This window comes from Myxocyprinus asiaticus, chromosome 47 (assembly GCF_019703515.2).
Source record: "Myxocyprinus asiaticus isolate MX2 ecotype Aquarium Trade chromosome 47, UBuf_Myxa_2, whole genome shotgun sequence".
In the NCBI taxonomy this organism is placed as follows: Eukaryota; Metazoa; Chordata; class Actinopteri; order Cypriniformes; family Catostomidae; genus Myxocyprinus; species Myxocyprinus asiaticus.
This window is the reverse complement of record NC_059390.1, coordinates 18,866,573-18,885,366: the sequence shown is the minus strand read 5'-3', so window position 1 is coordinate 18,885,366 and position 18,794 is coordinate 18,866,573. Positions and strand designations below refer to the sequence as shown.

Genomic DNA, 18,794 nt, shown 5'->3' with positions numbered 1-18,794 from the left:
ACTACTCAATTTAAAAAGTAAGCACAAATATAAACTGAGAACACAGTGCTACAGCAATACCAAGGTCATGGGTTTAATTCATGGGGAAAAATGTATACCTTAAATGCACTATGAGTTACTTTGGATTAAAAAAAAATTACAGTATATAATCTCAAGACAAACCTCAAAACTTTCTGTCAAGTTTCTCAAGATGATTTTCAGGTGTGCAAACATTCCATTCTTATAAGACTTTTAAAAGTCCAGAAACATACTTTCCAAATGGTTTAAATGAGGTTGCCTCATCCACAGTTTCTTTGACACCAACCCGATAAAGAGACTTACATGTGCTGGAAGCCTGGAGGTGGTACAGCTGTAACGGGTAAATGTGGGTCTGCTCTCCTGCACAGAGACGCAGGGTGTAATTTAAAACCAGGCACAAGCTTGGGGGCTGCACTGAGCCTCACGCACATGCACAGACACATATGCTCATGCACAAACAACAGCACACTGCATTCAGGCATCCAGTGAAACACAAAGCGCACGACAGGATATAAAGATCAGCAAAGAGAACATATTCAGATCGGATGAGATTTTGGATGCCTCTCCCTGTGCACAGGTACACGAGGTCTTTCATTATGTGTGTGCATTTTTGCATGTGTGTATGCATGTGTGCGGCTTATGTATGGGAAAATTTATCTCGCAATGCCAGTGCAAAGGACGTTTAGTAAGTTGTGCACTCTTGACGGTAGCTGGATTATGGTTTGGTAATAGATTGCTTGCATGCTTCCTGCAATCTCAGTTTTGGTATTAACTGAAGTCTGTTTGAATGAATAGTTTGTTTAGCAATTGTGCCTGTACTTAAGGTGCATTTAAATACAAGCTGGACAGGACACATATAGTATTGATTTTTTTAATGGTTAATCTGACTTTAAAGTTTCCACTGCTGGTTGATTAAATGTAAAAGCGGAGTCTATAATTGATTTAAGGGGTTTTCTCTCTATCTAGGGAGAGATTTGATGTGCCACGACTTAAATTCTAAGGGCTGGGTGAAAATTAATTCAGGAAAACACTCATAAAAGAAAAAATGCATGTGTTTGAGTCTTTTTCTCCCCATACAGGAAGTTTAAATTGTTTTAATTATGTGCTGCTAGCCATTCTTGTTTTCCCTCTCTCTCTCTCTCTCTCTCTCTCTCTCACACACACACACACACACGTTGGTGCAGCTATCATTATGAGGACTCTTCACAGACATAATTATTTTTATACTGTATGAACTATAGATTCTATCCCCTAACCCTAAACCTAACCCTCACAAAAGACTTTCTGCATTTTTACAAAAAAAAAAAAAAAGAAAAAAAAGTATGTTTTTTTAAGTGATTTGAATTATGGGGACACTACAAATGTCCTCATAAACCACATTTATAGCATAATACCCTTGTAATTACCAGTTTGTAACCTAAAAAAAAGTCCTCCCAAACCACTTAAACCTGCCCACACACACACACACTCGGTTGACTATAGTCCTACCCCAACCCTAACCCTAACTTACAGAAGGAAGGTTATCTAAACGTTGACCCTTGTTTTTTTGGACACACTGGATCACCTGGAGTTTGGGTGGCATGGAAATAGAAAAAAAATACACACTCCACTTCACATGTTGTACAGTGAGCATTGACTGCTTTCTGCTCCATTTCCCATTGAAGTTTTCCTACCCTTGGTTCTCCTTTCTCTGTATTATTGTAGTAAACCAAGGCCATAATGGCAGCCAGTGTCTAATACAAGGGCTGTGTTGTGCTGGTTTATTCACCTGAAGTCCTGACTGCCTCCTGCTAATGTTTGCTCCGTTAACAGAGTATATATGACCCAGACAGACCTCCACACAGAGTTTAGTCCAGGAAATGTAACTTGCGGAATGTATTAATTAATTGAAAGATTTAACTTGTTTTCACACATAATTTGAGTGACGTAACTATTGCTTACAATCCCTCTTAAACAGTTGCCATTTGTAAGAGCATTTATAAATTAAGCCTTAAAGGTGTACACAGTAATTTTTTCCTCACTAAAAAAGTTTTACTTCTAAAGAAATCACTTGCAATTTTGAAATATAGAGTATGTATATAATCATGATGACTCACATGAGATGAAGACTCCAGTCATATCATTAACCTTATAAAAGCTGTTTTATTCTACATGGAGAGGGTGGCCATGTTAAAATCACATGACTAGCTGAATACTAGTCCCTTAATCTCAGTATCTGCCCTTTTATTGGACACTTTCACTTGTGGAATAAATTAATCATGGCTGACTGTAAAACGTGATTTTCTACAATGCCACCTTTAACAAAAGTCTTTCTAGCAAGTCAGTCCACTGTCGACCATCTTTGGAATGCTCTCAGGAGGTTGGAAATAGCCTTCTGAGAGCATTCCAAAGATGGCTGACAGTGGACTGACTTGCTAGAAAGACTTTGGCTGTTTCCGGTCATGCCAGTGCAGCTCCTACCTACTTGAATGGAGAAAGACCAAAATCTCAAAAAACGGTTGGTCAAGATTATGATCAAAGAAAATATTTCAAATCATCAATAACATCTGACAATACTGGTATCATAAATTGTGATTCTTTACCTCATATTACACAAAAAAAAAGCCATTTTCCCATCTTGTATAGCTAATGCGCATGTGCGTTCAAGAGTTGATTGACAGGTGATGTCTGTATCTAAAAGGTGATTGGCTCTAACTGTAAAGCGGGACTTCCTTTCTACATCCGTTGACCGTTGGGCTCTCAGAGCTCCTTGGTTCAATTTCTCCCATTAATTTTAATAGAGGTGGCCCTTCTCTGCAAAATAATCTCTGCTTTAACTGTACACTATTGCATTTTAATTATGCTGCATCCACACCACTATGTGTCACTGTAAGTCCAAGATGACATGAACAAATCTTACTAAGTGCACCTTTAAAGGGATAGTTCACACAAAAAAGAAAATTCTGTCATCATTTACTCGCCCTCATGTTGTTCCGGAATTGATCAATCCCTTTATGGGCAAAAAGAAGGTATGTGTGAATGGGAAGTATCAAGTCTAAGCATTGATCCATATACAGCAATGTATCAGAAACTGTCTCTGTACGTGATAAGCACAGGTAGTTTATCATAAGACCCTTTTCCTTTGACACTATAGAACGCAACATTGCCCACCCACTTTTTCGGACATCTTGGTTCGGGAAGTATTTTTCCCCTTCATTTTTTCCATAGGGATTTTGTAAAATCCTTCAAAAACAAGTTCTAAGCAATAAACTAATACAACCAGCTCCAAGGTGAATCACAACATTACAAACTTTGATTTGAACCAAAAAAAGATTTTTTCAAAATCAGAATTTTTTTTAAAGGTACAACAATGTGTATTTAATGTCTTTAATGAGGGATGAAATATAAACCCATGATGCAATGAAAATAAAGTAAACTTTTTTTTTTTTTTTTTTAAAGGTTATAAGTATAGAAACAAAACATTTTAAGTTTATTGTAAAATATGCTGATATATACAAATAAATAAATGTATCTATCTAGAATACAGTATATGTATAATCTATTATATCTAAAATAGATGGTCTGAGAGCGTAGGTACACCATCTCGATTGTATCGTTCACAGTGCATCATGGGAGTGGGTCACTGAGCTAGTTTGCCATGGTTTATTTTGATACTTTGATCTGTGGATTTTCTCATTAGGATTCATGGGTAATGTAGTTCTTAACCAGGAATTCCGCTATCAGACAAGATTTTTTAAGAATAAAGTTGAAATTCGCAGACTGATGGCTTAAAAAGAAGCATATACCATAGATTAACTACCTCAGAGCTCATGGTAGGTCTGTTATTAGTTATCGTTAAAAATCAATTAGTTCATAAAGAAAATGAAAAAATTATTGAAAATTAATGTATACTCAAAGTGGTAATTGTTCAATGCTCAATTATTAATTTGTTGAATTATTCACTTCATTTTTTAACAAGGTTACCACATGTATAGTACATGTCTATATAATGTGCTTGTCTCAAAAGATTTTTCAGGTTAATTCAGATGTAGAAATACTTTCAGCGTGGCAAAGTGAGATGAAACTGTATTGCAGTCAACACAGCTGGAACTAGGCAGTTACAGTAAACTAATCAACACCTTGGAATGTCTACCAACACCAATCAAAATCAAGAATTCAGCAATTCTAAAGATATCATACTTCTAGGTTCATGTTTTAGTGGCTTATGTTGCGGAGCAGGGAAAGAACATTGCCTACGTTCTTCTGGTATACACAACTCTTGCGTACCGGCAACTCTTCTGTGATGGCGGTACTGTCGCCCAGATGAAGAAATGCTAATGGCTGCTCCACCCACGGACAGACAGAGGAATTACAACAGCAAAAATAAAGTCACTTGATAAATGTCTTTATACTTGAAAACCATGAACAAAACTATGCAAGATAAAAGAAAGTGCGACCCAGGCAAGAAATTTTCCACTGTGTTTGGTTGTCACTTGATGTCCAATGTCAAATCTAAGTCCTGAAGCAAAACCAGTTGAGAACCACTGTTCTATAGGACTCGCACCCCGGTCCTTTTCATCGCAAGGGTAATGCGCTATTATTAATTTGATCGCACTCAAGCAAACTTGAAAATGTAGTAGGTTATGTAATAACATTAAAATATACCACCTTACAAGTCATCCACCAAGTCCTTACAAGTGTTAAGATGTCATAAGATAGCATCGTTTGAGAAACAAAGCAAATAGTACGTGTTTATGAACTGATAATCTGCCTTTCTACTCATGATTTGTGTGAAAGAGAATAAAAGTCATTGTTGTTGTTGCACCTCAAGTGTTCGTCTCGCAAAATGTTCAATGAGCCATGTAAAGATCATTTGGCAAAAATGTAGGTATAGTTACATTATTCTATGACACCAGGTTGTAAAGTCTGCTTGTTTTAACTTAAAAAGAAAGCACTGCGTTACCAGATTTTTCTTAGCATAAATTAACAAGCAGACAAAAGTCTTTTTTCATGTTGGAGTACATCCTCTCCCTCTTTGTTTGGAGTGCAGCTCTTGGCTGTGCAGATATTTACAGTTTGTTTGTCTTTTTTCAGGGACTGCAGCTCAACCCCTACACTCTGACTGAAGCTTGTCAAGGGTACACTGAGACTCCAATCTATTGACTGACCCAGCTGCTGCTTTTAGCCATGCGGCTGCTTTGTGGTCTACTGCTGATGCTGTTCTTGGGAATCTGGGCAGCCGATGCACGAATGGGTGAAAAGGGGAATGGACGTCGAAAGCGGGGTCGAGATCGGACCAGCACCATCAAGCGAAATTCTGCAGATTGCAAAGAATATTCAGCTAATGGAGAGAAATTCATGGACTGTCAAGAGCGTCAACTGACAGCTGTATTGTTGGGTTGGCAGGAGGATATTGATCATCTGCTGTTGGCACGGAACAGGATCATGGTGCTACGAGACAATACCTTCAGTCAATTCCGCAACCTGAGGAGCCTGGATCTGCAGCAGAATGAAATATCGCGCATTGAGGAAGGAGCGTTCAGCGGCTTGAGCAAACTCACCACTTTACTGTTGCAGCACAACAGACTGCAGGTTGTGAGCGAAGGCATGCTAATCCCTATGCCTCAACTCAAGTACCTGCGCCTCCATGACAACCCTTGGAGGTGTGACTGCCAGCTAGACAGCCTGGTAAGGTTCATACAGGTTCCCAGTAACCGCAACATTGGCAATTATGCCAGCTGTACAGAGCCTGTGGCATTTGCTGGGAGGCAGCTTAAGAAGCTGGATGCAGAGCTGCTATGCACCCCTCAGCAGGAGAACATATCACAGCAACCAGACCATCAGCCACTGCCAGCTCCACAAAGGCAATCTGACGCAACCACTCTGTGCTACACCTACATGCACCCTGTTCCCCACCTGGACTGCAGGAACAAAAGTAAGAATGATTTTGCTGACCATTGCAAGGTTTCTCATGTAGAGAGGAGCCTTTGAGAAGCAATGCTTAACCCAGCCAAATAATTGATTGGCAAAGTTTTGGTGGTGAAATCACGGAACTCAATGAAAGATCACAATAGTAGAAAGGCATGTTAGGTTATAAGAATGGTTGTTTTGCAGGAAACTTTCATTTGCAAGGAAAGTTATCAGTCAAAAAAGATGTCCGTCCTGGAAATCTTTTCAGCTAATCAGAGGATTAATGGTTAAAAGCCAGTGTAAGCTTTGTTGCATCTTTATAACATCTGTCTGTCAATAAGAGTTTGCAGCTTTGTCAGCTTATGTTAATATATTGGGAATTTTTTGAAGAGTCAGCATGTGGTAAAGTACATTAATACACAGCAAAGTGGAAACAAATATGTGGAAACGTGAAATTTAAGATCCAGAAAACCAGTGTAAAGGGACTGAATATCTTTCCAGCTTAGACATCTGGAATCCCCTCCCAAGGGACACATAAATGCCATATTCAGACTGCTATCAAGACACCATAACTTATCTGAAGCTTGAATCTCAGTATTGTATTTCAGAAGGCTCTCCAAGTCTATGCTCAAATAAGATCTCCTTCTGTTCCCAATAGTCTCAGTCAAGTTCCGAAAACTTAGGAAATACCTAATTACTTTGGATATACAGCACATGGTCTCCATGGGAATCCGGGACAGTACTATACTGTATTGTATGTATGTCATGTACTGTTTTGGGGAGCAAGAGGGGGATTCCAATGAAGAGATAGCTGTTTGAGGCAAAGAAAATGTCATTTAAATTTCACACAGGGAAGACGGATGTAAGTGTGTGTTCTGTATTTAACTATGAAAGAGGTCTTTGTCTTCTCAAGACTTATGTCATCTCAATCATATGTCATGGAATCATGAAGTAGAATATTGGTCTTTGATACCTGGAAGTGCAAGCATCTCAAGATATAGCACACTGCATGATGAATGTTTTCCATTATGGTTGATAATGACAAAGTGGAAGTACTTGGCAATCACATTATCTCAAAATTGCTTTTTTCCCAAAAAAATACTGGAATAACACAACTGAACTCGATTTGAGAGGTTTCAATCTTCATTAGAGTTGTACTTTTTTACTGTGAGGTTCATTAAAAACTGTTGTGACATCCATAATAAGATGTGTGGCATTGCCTGGCATTGGACAAAATTCGTTGGGTTCGATAATACAAGCAAGACGTGTGATACAATACAGTCTATGTGAAATAAATGAAGTCAGATGGGTTTCAAAGTCAGTGTGATTTAGGCTTTCCCCCTACTCAGAAATAATGAGTCAGCAGTCTAGATCTGAGGGAGGTATCCTGAATCACTCCCTCCCAAAAACACCAACTTGCACTCTTATACCGTTATGTCATCTTTAAATATGGAATATAAAGGATAACTGGCGATTTCTTTTGTCAGCAGTAAACCCAGAAAGTCTTGTGTAGGAATCCTGTGGCAAGCGCAACAGACTACAAGCCAAGTTTTTGTGATCTCAACTTCTGGGAAGGCTTTTCCTTGCATAAGTGACAAGAATAACTGCACATCCATTTGTCTGGTTACAATTCATAAGTATCAAGTCCCCAGAGATGGTGTAAAATAAAACTACTTGAGTAGCAATTGCTGTGTTTGTATAGGTGCATAACTAAAGCAGAGCAAATCTGAGCAAGACCTCACATCTGTATATCTTGGTGTGATGAGTTTTAAACAGGTGCTCCGGCGTGTCAAAAGGAAGTGCAACTGTATCTGTTTTGCATGTTACATAGCTCTCGCACATGTTGAGTCCCATCATAGCATTTCCTGATATCACAGAGACAGTGATGTCTCACAGAGTCTTGAATGTTATAACCAGACATGTGCCATGTGTAAGGTTTGTATAGCTCTCTCAGTGGTGATATAAATAAATATAGTCAGGCATGGTTTGTTGAAGCCCTCTGAAGGGCTTGAGACTTTGAGTGCTCATGGCCAAAATCATCAAAAACAAATAGCGAGCTCCTTTGTACTGTTGTACATGCTTTGCATATCTATTAGTTTAAGCCTCATATACAGATACTAGTTTTTGTTTTATTTTTTACTTTAAGTACCATTATCAGTAAGTGTTTGTGAAAACTGGTTTGACAGACCACCAACGCTGAACCAACTGTAAAGAACTTTCAACAATTGTAGTGGCAGATGTTTCCATGTATGGTTACCCTGATGGAAATAATTTGGAAACAAAGACAGTCCTTTAAAATGCCTGCAAGCATATGGAAGATTCTGAACTATACAACATTCTATCAATAAACCTCAAAGGAAGGGAATATTACAACATGGAACCAACAATGTTGCTGTATGCATTGTCAGTCAAACATGTAATTGTACTGGAAATAAATTAATTATTTCCAATCTGCCTATATAATTATAGTAATTAGACTCTCTCCTTTGCAGAACTGAAAACTGTGCCAGCAGATATCCCGGTGGATATTGTGAGATTGGATCTATCCAGAAACAACATCAAGCAGCTGAGACCTAAAGAGTTTGTAACCGTTAAAGACTTAAAGCTCCTGAACCTGAGCAGCAACAGTCTGGAACGTATAGACACGGGTAAGTCAGCAGTACACTAGTCCCACAACAAAGTCATCAAGACATCAACATATTTCACTGTAACGTGGTGAAAGAGCAATGATGATGTGTTAGGCAGGCCTGCACAAACTCCCAATTTGGGGGGGGGGGGGTTGGGGGGGCGGGGGGCACATGAGAGATGTGTATGCTGTTATATGTTGGAGCGCCGGTATTTGTCGTGGGCAATGTGTGCACACGATCTCCGGACGTCATAGCACTATCGCGGGTGTTGATCTATCTCTCTTGGGCCCCCCTAAGTGGCTGGGCCTCTGAAAGCTGTCCCCTTTTCCCCCCTTATGGGCAGCCCTGGTATTAGGTGCAATATTTGGTTCAGCGAGGTATGAAAAGGCAGGAGATTCAAATAGGATAAGCCAGAAAAAAGAAATGGGAGATTTGTAGAACTTGTAGAACACTTATTACAAACACGGAGCTATGAAAAGTGAGGTATGTGAATGAAGACAGAACACATATTGGGGCAGCCATGATAAATCGCGAGAAATTTTTATCTTATGGTTTGTAAGGTATGTAAGGGCCTCCTAACTGCTTATAACTCCTCATAAATGAGTTCCTTCCCTGTTGGCATCAGGAAATGAGCCATGTTGAATGAATAAATCACAGGTGAAAAAAAATTGCAGCCCATTTATTTACACAAACACATGACCATTTGTCAAAGGAATGGGTAGATGAAAGGACATAAGAGATTTATAGAATTTTTGGGAAGAGAGCAGAACATGTAAGAGGATTCAAAAGTGTGTCATAACCATACAGCTTAGCTGAAAATTCCAAGCACATTTAAGGGGCGGTCACACAACACTTCATGCTCCATTCACTCCCATTCAAATGCATCCGAATGCAGCAGAGCAGAAACACAAGCTCATGTGAAAAAATGTCATACCACACTGTGTACCAAAGTTCAAGCTTGTGAACTCACTGTGAATTCATACGGCAAGAGGACGCGCGAACAACAGGAGACCAAAATGTCACACGCTGACCTCTTGGCTCAATTCAAACGATACATATTTTAAAGCTGCAAGATTTATTGTTGCAGGAAAGTGAGTAGACAATATATTTAAAAAATTTAATAAAATATTATTTGTTATTTGTGATTCATTATTTACTTACACCAGAAGCCCTCCCACGTGACAACATATCCTGGTTCGTAGCGTTGTCCGAAAAAAAATCATGTTCTCAAAAATGACTTAGTGTGCTGCCTTTTCTAACTGATCAGACTTTCCCAAACCAGGTGATCAAAAAATCCCCTAAAATCCCATCTTTGCATTGATGGAATATTCAACTGTCTGCCTGCCTGCCGCTTTCAAAACTTTCAGATACTTGTCAGATACCCAGCTATATTTAATTCTTCTCAAATTAGTGGTGGTGACTTTGATTCAACTTGGTGACTCGAGTCTTTTGAATGCATTCACCAAAAAGATTTGTTCAGATTTGTTCATTGATTCCTTCATTGACCATTTCTGCAAATTACACCTTTGCACCAGCAGATGGAGCTAAATGACAGTCTTTTACATTTTGAATGAGCGTCATTCATGACTGGAACAAGTCCAGTTAACCTTTATTACAATTTTGGTGTCAACAATTCTACTAAGAGATGCCAGCACTGCAGTGTTAAGCATCGTGAGCGTTTCCCTACAAATGACAACAAAGCATACTGTATCTATCACCTTGTGCTCTTATGCAACTGCTGAGCATAAGTTTTTATCAAGCTGTACCAAAAAGACAAGAACATTAGTCTAAAAAATAATTATGAGTTTTAATAACATCAGTTATTGTGTGGTCATCACTCACTTTTATTCTTAATTCATCTGGCCCCTTTTTCTAGTTGAACGAGATTGACGAACTGAACAAAATACATGTCTCCTCCTCTCGTTTAGCCGCCAAAGCAGTTTCATGCTTTAAAATAGAGCTCATTGAGTACGAAAGGGAGAGACGTCAGCTAACGAGAAATATGAATCAGTTTATGGAGGTGAACGAGAATGATTCATTCACTTAAAAGATTTGTTCAATATCACTGATTCATTCACAAATGAAACATCACTAAAGCAAATCCATTTGAAATCTTCTTATGATTACGTTAAGATGGCATATACTGTATGTTAACAACTGATCAATGAATCCCCCTGGCAGCATTTTTAAAATTAAGTCTACCCTGGTTCCTCAAAACTTTTTTTTATTATTATTACACAGAATTCACGTTAGCCTTTTTCTTTCACTACAGAAAGAATTATGAGACACTTAAGCCTTCCTCAACTGCCTGAAAAAATGCACTTAATCAGAGTCAGTCAGGCTCTAATGAACAGACCAGCAGGATGTGTCGTCTAATGGTTTCCATTGAGAGGGATGATAACACCGATTTAACCACATAATAAACTCAGGAACAGGAGGTTTCCCTCTGTTTACCTCATCAGTCACAGTTCAGAGATCAGAGAGAGAACACAGCTTGGGCAACAGGCTGCAGATCAGTCTCAAAATATATGAGGCTATCATGCCTACAGTGCAATCCACTGATTCAAGACCATTTCTTAAGATGTAGTCTCAATTATTTTGTTGCCATGTTTATGAAAAAAATAAAAATTAAAAAAGATGATTAAAATGTTGAAAATATATCTGAAGTGAAAGCCCATCTATTTCTTCTCTCTGTTTCTGTCCAGCTGCCTTCACAGGCCTGCTGCATTTAGGAGAGCTGGACCTTTCTAACAACAGTCTGCGATATTTCCAGTACGGTGTTTTGGAGGATCTGTACTTCCTGAAGAAACTGTCCATGGGGAACAACCCTTGGATATGTGATTACAACATTCACTACTTGATCTATTGGCTGAAGCACCACTCTGGAGTGTCCTACACAGGTCTGGTGTGCAGTGAACCAGAGGAGTTTCGGGGATGGCCAGTGGAGAAATATGTGAAGACTTACAATGCAGACTGTCCTGACAAGCAGCAGAACCAGTTACCTGGCACTGACCTGGCAGGCACCACATCTCAGGAGCTCACTGCTGAGACAGATGAAGAGGAGCTGATCTCAGATTTGGGGCCCAGACCTTACAGAGTACCAAAGAAATTTGAGATCATCCGTCTATCTTAAGTCAGAAACTGTGATGCTGTTGGGAACGATGTCTTATTTTATCAAGAGCAAATCATTTTCCCAGCATAATTCTGACTGTATCAGAAATGAAACAATATACTGTCAGTTTGCAGATTCATTGAGTCCAATCAGAATTCTAGCAGTTGATGTTGTATGTATTATATACATACAGTATATAAATAAATCCATTAATAAATATATTAATAAACAGTATATATACTGTATATATTAATGGATTTATTTATGGTATTATTGAGTTTCTATTCATTTATTTCCATACATGGATGCGTTGCATAATGCTGAGAACCTTGGGGAAAAAAACTGTTTGTAGAAATGTTTTTAAGGTGATTCTCACACTTTAAAGACACATTTATTGTGTGACGATTCTTTCCACCTGAACAAATATACTGGTCAAAATTATATTGGGAAGTTATATTGTGAAATTATATTAGGAAGGGATGCTTTATAGCAAGTGTCTTGAGGTTGCTGAATCTGATTTAAACCTGTTTGACTTTGTCTGGTTTTGTCAGAGTGAAACAGGCCTCTGATGTTTGTCTGTTAACTAATGCCAAAAAACGCAAGTATGCAATTGCAGATGTAAATGCTTGTCCAAGGCCTTGCAAGCGCATGGTCCCATTGTACATATTCAACGTGCATTCTTGCTTTAATGTGGTGGTAAAAAAATGCAGTACTCAAGGGGGTGATAGGGTTACCTTTAAATGTTTGTAACATTAAACTGTATATGTTTTTATTTTGGTAGCTTAACATGTCTTGTACAACAAGATTGTCTTCAGACTGTTGCTCTGCCATGACAGCATTTGACCTGTAAGAGAAAACTGACCATTGAAGACCGTTTACGCTAATGCATGCTATAGCGCTAATAACAGCAACACTGAGAATGTGATTCATACTTTGCATTCTGATTTAGAACACATATCCATGTGAAATTGTTCAGATGCTTGTGCAGAGTATGGTTCGGGCCTAAGTATGCTTTTATATGATTCCTTTTTGACCCCCAATGTTGTTGAACAATAGTTGGCGCACACATGCTGATTTGTGGTCTATGCTAATGTCCCAACAAGACAGCATACAAAGTAAGTGCACAGTCTCTAAAATGGAGACATGTGTGCTTACACATTCTATGTTCAAAGGCTCATACGGGTAGTCTGTCTTGTGATATGTCTTGAGAACATTGACCGTAAAGGGACTGAAACATTAGAAAGGCCTTTTTCTGGGGCCTGGGTAGCTCAGTGGTAAAATACACTGGCTACCACCCCTGGAGTTCGCTAGCTTGCTAGTTCGAATCCCAGGGTGTGCTGAGTGACTCCAACTAAATCCTAAGCAACTAAATTGGCTCGGTTGCTAGGGAGGGTAGAGTCACATGGGGTAAACTCCTCGTGGTCACTATAATGTGGTTCGTTCTCGGTGGGGCGCATGGTGAGTTGAGCATGGTTGCCATGGTGGATGGCATGAAACCTCCACACGTGCTATGTCTCCATGGCAACGTGCTCAACAAGCCATGTGATAAGATGCATGGGTTGATGGTCTCAGATGCGGAGACAACTGGGATTCGTCCTCCGCCACCCGGACTGAGGCGAATCACTACGTGACCAACAAAGCACATTGGGAATTGGGCATTCCAAATTGGGAGAAAAAGGGGAAAAATCTCCATCCTGTCTGAACAGAAACAGATGCAAGAACATTATGGATCTCCAGTCTCTATCACTGTTCTGAGACAAATGCATCTGTGAAAATCTGGAAAAACTTTCAGGTGGAGGGCCATTTGAGAATTTAAAGGAATCAAAGTGTGAATCCATTTAATTGATAATTGTTCACAGCAACAAAGATGTTTCCAGCGTTGTATATGCACTGCAAAATTCAGATGTGTCTTTCCTGTGTACCCAGTTTTCTCCATGTAAAATTGACTGCATATCTTCCTGTCCTCCTCTTGAGTTGTCTCAAACATGGAGAATTTCTAAAGTCACTGCTGTTCTTTCACTGCTCTTGCCATGTTTGCCATTGTACTCATTTTGTATATCTTTAGAGTGTCATAAACAAGACAAGGCACTCAATATCTTGGTTGAAAGCTTAGCATTGACAGAGGGAAAACCCTCAAACAGACAACTGCACCATCAGAGAAGCTCCAGAAAATATTTTTGGAGTGCAGATGAGGCGTCTGAGTGAAAAATGTCTTGAGTAAGTGAAAACTCCAGGGACATTGGTTAAGCTTTCAGTGGGAGCGAAATAGCTACTCTCATTCTCTAAACATTGTATATAATCATACGCACTTAGTTTGCTAATTTTAACCACTAATAGTTCTAAACATAACTAATATTAGCATTATATTCATTCATTATCTGTTATAGCATTTTTCATGTACAGCTGCTTTGAAACAACAGCTGTTGTGAAAAGTGCTATACAAATAAATTTGACTTGACTTGACTCATAAGATTGAAGTAATAAGTATACTACCTCCATTACTAAGAAACAAAATAAAGCAATACACTTTTAGATAAATTAGAATTACAGCCTTAAAGCAAATTACAAAGACAAATTAGAGTCCCCATGAATGCAAGGATGGAGTGGAGAAAAATAATATCAAGGAGGAAAATAAGGATTGAATGAAAGGAAATATATTAGATGGAGAGATCAATAACATATGATTAAGATCCTAAAATTTGACACAGATGGGAACTGCTCAAAGAAGTAATTATATAATATTAAATGATGACAATTCTTTCTGTTTGACAGAAATGTAATAAGCAACGATACTGCCCTACAAAGGCAAAATGCAAAACTGAGTTCTGATTGAAACAGGTCTCTTATAATTTGTCCAGTGACAGATGGGTTTGTCTCATATGCTGAAATTCAGAGAAACCATTGTGTGAAAATGCAGTAACAACAAAATCCACATCAACATAATTCAAGCCATTTTTCTCAGTTTCAATGTTAGTTAATGAGTATGGCCTTTGTAGGGTAGCAAAGGGTATTAATATTTTTACCAGTGAAACTACATGTGTAAAGTAATTTAGGGAACACAGGAATTTGGATGGATGGATGGATGGATGGATGGAAAGTAATGCCATGTAAGCAACAACGGTTATTTTCATGGCAAAAAATAGAGTAGTTTAAAAAGCAATGACAAGCAATATGTGTTGATGTGTGCGCGGGAACGGGAGAAAGAAATGACCCGCGTGACTCCCACAAAATATAAATATATATCTATTTAAAAAATAAAATAGATTTATTTCATGTATTTAAGGTACAGAGTGTTATTCGTGCTATCCGTCAATTGCACAAGAGCAACAAAAAAATTAAAGATTTACAGGTGCAGGGTTGATTCATACAAATTCTTCCTTGTGCTCCATGCAGCGGAAAGTCCCTTTAGTGCTATGGATGTTAACGCTAATTAAAGAAAGGTACAAACAAAACTTTGAAAGCAAGGTCAATCAGATATTTGTCAATGTTAGTGTTAACAAAATGTGTTTTTTTCTCTTGCTACCTGTTTTTTTTTGTTTGTTTTTTTTTTTGGATGGGAACTGTACTGAAAATATCCTATGATAGAAGGGACAGAATCTTACGGGAGTGGGACTGAAAAATTTGCGCAGACCACTACCTGCGGGCTTTTGCGGGCAGAAGTGAGACAAAATTTATTTATTTTTAATTTGCAGGAGCTGGACAGAATCTCTCGGGAGCGGGTCTGAATAATCCATCCCGCACAGACCTTTACTGTATAATTCTTCTAAATGCTTCTATATGGGCACTAAAAACCTATAAATTACACAAAAATATCTCTTATTACCGTTTTCGCTTGCGTAACATCTCGGACTCTCTGGACCGCAGCAGCCGCTTCTTAAGTGTGTCGTTGCTTTCGGCTAATGACAAAAATAGAAAAACAGTAACATTTCTGGTGCTGTTTTGTAATTGGTTGGGCAGTCTACAGCCACCCTCAATGTTTGCAACACACAGCCTGCCCCCATATTGCTTTTAACCAATGCACAAATTGAAAAAAAATATATATTTTTTATTTAAAACTGTGTTTCCCAAATGTTTGATTGGGTTGGCAAGACTCACGTTTGGGTGGGCTCAGCCCACCCCTGCCCATGCCTACATCCAGCCCGCAGTGCAGAGCAAAAACTGAGAGCAGAGACTGTTATTACATTTTCTACAGAGGCTTAGGGGAATGGTAAACTGATTCACACAATGATGGGAAACAGGCTTACAAAATAAATAGTTAAAACGTATCATAACACACCAAAGTTAGCTACTTAGCATCACTTTACACAGGCTTATAGAGATTGATATACAGATTATTCCTCATGTTACTGCTTATGTAGCTAGCTTACATAAGATAGCTTTTTATTTATTTTTTTTAGCTTTTTTTTTTAGCTTTTTTTTTTGTTATTCTGGCAAAAAAAAAAAACATCTCAAAAATACATAAAACTTAGGTACTGTACCTTCAGTCAGTTAACAGGCAGCATCAAGAACAGCACAGTTTCTCTCTCTGGAGCATCTATAATTAATTATAATTATAATTATAATAATTAATTATAATTATAATTTTTTTTATTTATCACACATTATACATTTTTGCACATATACAGTGAAATTCTTTTTTTTTCACATATCCCAGCTAAGCTGGGGTCAGAGTGCAGGGTCAGCCATGATACGGCGCCCCTGGAGCAGATAGGGTCAAGGGCCTTGCTCAAGGGCCCAACAGTGGCATCTCGGTGGTGCTGGGGCTTGAACCCCCGACCTTCTGATCAGTAATGTATAAAGTATATACACTGGCAGCCAAAAGTTTGGAATAATGTACAGATTTTGCTCTTGTGGAAAGAAATGTGTACTTTTATTCACCAAAGTGGCATTCAGCTGATCACAATGTATAGTCAGGACATTAATAACGTGAAAAATTACTATTACAATTTTTTATTTTTTTATTCAGAACTTCTTAAACTACTTCAAAGAGTTCTCATCAAAAAAATCCTCCACGTGCAGCAATGACAGCTTTGCAGATCCTTGACATTTTAGCTGTCAGTTTGTTCAGATACTCAGGTGACATTTCACCCCGCGCTTCCTGTAGCACTTGCCATAGATGTGGCTGTCTTGTCGGGCACTTCTCACGCACCTTACAGTCTAGCTGATCACACAAAAGCTCAATGGGTTTAAGATCCATAACACTCTTTTCCAATTATCTGTTGTCCAATGTCTGTGTTTCTTTGCCCACTCTAACCTTTTCTTTTTGTTTTTCTGTTTCAAAAGTGGCTTTTTCTTCCCATAAGGCCTGCAGCCCTGAGTCTTCTCTTTACTGTTGTACATGAAACTGGTGTTGAGCGGGTAGAATTCAATGAAGCTGTCAGCTGAGGACATGTGAGGCTCAAACTAGAGACTCTGATGTACTTATCCTCTTGTTTAGTTGTACATCTGGCCTTCCACATCTCTTTCTGTCCTTGTTAGAGCCAGTTGTCCTTTGTCTTTGAAGACTGTAGTGTACACCTTTGTATGAAATCTTCAAGCATTTCAAGCATTGTACAGCCTTCATTCCTCAAAACAATGATTGACTGACAAGTTTCTAGAGAAAGCTGTGATATATATATATATATATATATATATATATATATATATATAGACCTTAAGACATGCCAGTCTATTGCATGCTGTGGTGTCTCAAAAACAAACACAAAGACAATGTTAAGCCTCATTTTAACAAACCAGACAGCATTCAGCAGTGTTTGATATAATGACGTGTGATTTTCTAGTACCAAATTATCAATTTAGCATGATTACTCAAGGATAAGGTGTTGGAGTGATGACTGCTGGAAATGGGGCCTGTCTAGATTTGATCAAAAATGACTTTTTTTAAATAGTGATGGTGCTGATTTTTACATCAGTAATGTCCTAACTATACTTTGTGATCAGTTGAATGCCACTTTGGTGAATTAAAGTACCAATTTCCTTCCGAAACAGTAAAATCTTCACATTATTCCAAACTTTTGGCCGCCAATGTAAATAGATTTGCTTTTCTTGAAGGAAATACCACTTGAAATACAAGTTTTAGGTAATCATTAGAAAAGTTATAAACCCAAATATAGATAGATTTGGTAGTAATATGGAATGTCGATGGATACTTAGATGCAAGGATAAAGGCAAACTGCAATTCAGAATGCAAATATTATGATAATGATGATGATGTCATCGTTGTCGATTCAATTTTGAATGGTGAACTTTTAATCAGTTTAAGTCAATGGAAGATATTCCAAAGTTAATCTTACATTTTTTAAAAGTAATATACTTTTACAAAAACCAAAATCAGTTTGAGTTGAATTAAAGGAATTCAGGTTCAATACAAGTTAAACTCAGTCAGCAGCATTTGTGGCATAATGTTGATTACCACAAAAGGCCATTTTGACTCGTACCTCCTTTTCTTTAAAAAAGGCAAAAATCGAGGTTACAGTGAGGCACTTAAAATGGAAGTGAATAGGGCCCATTTTTGGAGGGTTTAAGGAAAATATAAAAGCTTAAATTAAAAGAAATAAATAAAAAATACATTAAAAAAAACACTCTTAAATTAATTATTTTGTTAAAACTCATGTACTATTTGAGCTGTAAAGCTGTTTAAATCTAAGTTTTTGTGGCAGACTACTAAATTAACTGGATTAAATGGCTTGGTCATTACATCATCATGGCAACTAAGTTGTAAAATTGGAGTACAATTTACAAAGAAATGGTTATTAATTGATTTTATTACACTAAAGTCATGTTAACACGCATATTGTTTGCGTCTTGTGGCTTTACTTTTTAAACTGTGATTATTTGAATGTTTATTGACCTTCCCGATAGACCTTATTCACGCTAGCGCCATCTTTGGCTTTTCTGCAGTTTAACATGTTTTTGGATCATTCTGCGGACAAAACATTGATAAAATGTCTGTCCAAGAACATTAAGTATACAAAGAACTCCAGACAACATGAGTTGTGGAAAATCAGATGTGTTCTAGGAGCTTTATACAGCTTTACACCATGCGTGCCATTAAAGAGATGGTAAGTCTATCCCTCACAGCCTTGTTGTCATTCCCATTACAAATCAAAGATGGTGCTTGCGTGAATAAGTTCTATTAAGTGCCTAAC

The 18,794-nt window shown here is 38.1% G+C and overlaps 1 protein-coding gene across 1 annotated transcript; it reads left to right on the top strand.

Moving 5' to 3' along the window:
- Positions 1-448: 448 nt before the first annotated feature.
- Positions 449-14,906, top strand: LOC127436767 (leucine-rich repeat-containing protein 17-like). Its single transcript, XM_051691131.1, has 4 exons — positions 449-595; positions 5,092-5,932; positions 8,400-8,555; positions 11,240-14,906. Exons 2-4 carry the CDS (start codon positions 5,185-5,187, stop codon positions 11,665-11,667), a joined length of 1,332 nt encoding a protein of 443 aa, XP_051547091.1. The 5' UTR covers positions 449-595; positions 5,092-5,184; the 3' UTR covers positions 11,668-14,906.
- Positions 14,907-18,794: the final 3,888 nt, after the last annotated feature.